The sequence below is a fragment of the Tubulanus polymorphus genome, chromosome 2 (genome assembly GCF_964204645.1).
Source record: "Tubulanus polymorphus chromosome 2, tnTubPoly1.2, whole genome shotgun sequence".
NCBI lineage: Eukaryota > Metazoa > Nemertea > Palaeonemertea > Tubulaniformes > Tubulanidae > Tubulanus > Tubulanus polymorphus.
The window spans coordinates 30809041-30810825 of record NC_134026.1 but is presented as its reverse complement, the minus strand read 5'-3'; the positions used below and the strand labels follow the sequence as shown (position 1 = coordinate 30810825).

Sequence of the window (1785 nt, the reverse complement as noted above, 5' to 3'; positions counted from 1 at the left end):
ATCCCTACACGCTAAGAATGAAAAATAAAGTCTGAAATGTTTCCTCATTGAGCTGGTAGTTTATTCAACCTTTCATGATCAAGAAAATTACTAAGGACTCCATTTTTTCCTCTTGTATAGGATTTAATATTTGCTCATTCATATATACAGGATTATTGTAAGTACATTTTTTTTAACAATCTGCGGACACAGAATTTATTCTAAAACTGTGTAACCTCTGTTTTCGAGGGTTCGACAGTCATATTGTATTTCTCTTGTTGTTTCTTACAACCAAACATGGCGCGCACCTCGGCACGGAACCAGTCCAACGATATTATATATATCAAATAGTTAAAACAATTGTTCAAGAAAACGAAACGTAACAGAAAATCGTACAAACCGAAAACAGTATGAGTAAATTTCAAGGCATATTCATGTTCACCTAGGATATCAATTTTATATAATAGAACATGTCCCCAGCAATCTAATATAGAATAGGGTGTCGTGAAGAAGAGAAACAAAGCAGAAATAGCGACCAGTTGATACGCTACTTTTCTTTCCTTTTTGCGTCTGCTCAAATATTCCTCATCGGTAGATTTGTCTCCTCTACAAAGTTTACAAGCGATTATAGCATTTCCGATCCAAACAAGAATCATCGGTAAAGTGTAAACGGCGCAATGAATGAGGAATGGTCCCAAATAACTGAGCAATCCTCCTTCTTCTCTATCTAATGCGTACCAACATTCAACTGAGTGTCCATCGTCGTCGATGTCGTAAGCGACAAGAACACATATCATACTTAATAAACCGACCACGAATATTACACCTTGTAATATATATCTCAGCTTCCTCGACATAACAACTTTCTCGCGCCAAACCAGAACCATCCGCTCCCACGTAAACAGTACGATCGTCCATGAGGCCCAAAACGCGCCACATAATCCCACATATGAGATACCTTTACACCGAGCGGGGGTCGAGAGGATGTCTGTGAAGGAATCTCGGTCGCTGAATATCGCGTTTGGTACATCAAGGTGGAGCCAGGTAAACAGTGCACAAAATATCAAGAATATAAGATCAGCTATTGATAACGGTATCAAATAGTCAACAACTTCCCGAGTTCGATAACTGCGACTCTTCAGAAATACAAACAACACAAATATGTTGCCTATTATTCCTTGTATGTAGAAAAACGGTGCTATATACGCGACAAACACGTGAAGTCCTTTAGTAAAATCATCCATTTCTTGACCATCTTCTCCCCAGACAACCTCATGGTGATCCAGATCTTCTTCGCTTCTGTTCATACCCATCTCGATAGATAGGTGCAATCTTCTTATTCTTACACTTTAGAAATCAGTTGTCTCTTTCGACCAACTTTAGTCCGGAACTATAGCCTGAATAACATAGTCTAATAGATAATGAACTGTAATAAGGCTTTGCGTTTTATGGCCATTCAAGATATGTTTTGACACACGTTAATGACAAAAATAAATACACTAACTATCAAATGTATGCATGATATTATACTATAGGACCGCATGAAAAAGGACACATAAAACTGGAACAGATACCAAACAGGATTCGGTTCCACATTTCTCGATTGAAATCTCACTCTACTATCGGGAATATCAAAATATCAGCTAATCCCAACTCTAGTGTCAAATCTACAAAGGAACGCAGATTATGGGTCCAGGTTGTGAAGGCGTCATGATTTATCTAAAAGGTGACACTCCGATAGTTCCCTACCACAAAATGGATCTAACTTGACATTTGGAATTTTTTTAATGATCATTCAATTCAAAA

At 37.8% G+C, this 1785-nt stretch overlaps 1 protein-coding gene across 1 annotated transcript; it reads right to left on the bottom strand.

The window, feature by feature from the left end:
• Positions 1–200: 200 nt before the first annotated feature.
• On the bottom strand, positions 201–1292 carry LOC141899186 (allatostatin-A receptor-like). The gene has a single exon (XM_074785347.1). It carries the CDS (start codon positions 1290–1292, stop codon positions 201–203), a length of 1092 nt encoding a protein of 363 aa, XP_074641448.1.
• Positions 1293–1785: the final 493 nt, after the last annotated feature.

Excerpts from the sequence above, each read along its gene's own strand:
- LOC141899186 (XM_074785347.1), bottom strand. The coding sequence starts at position 1,292 with ATGGGTATGAACAGAAGCGAAGAAGATCTGGATCACCATGAGGTTGTC.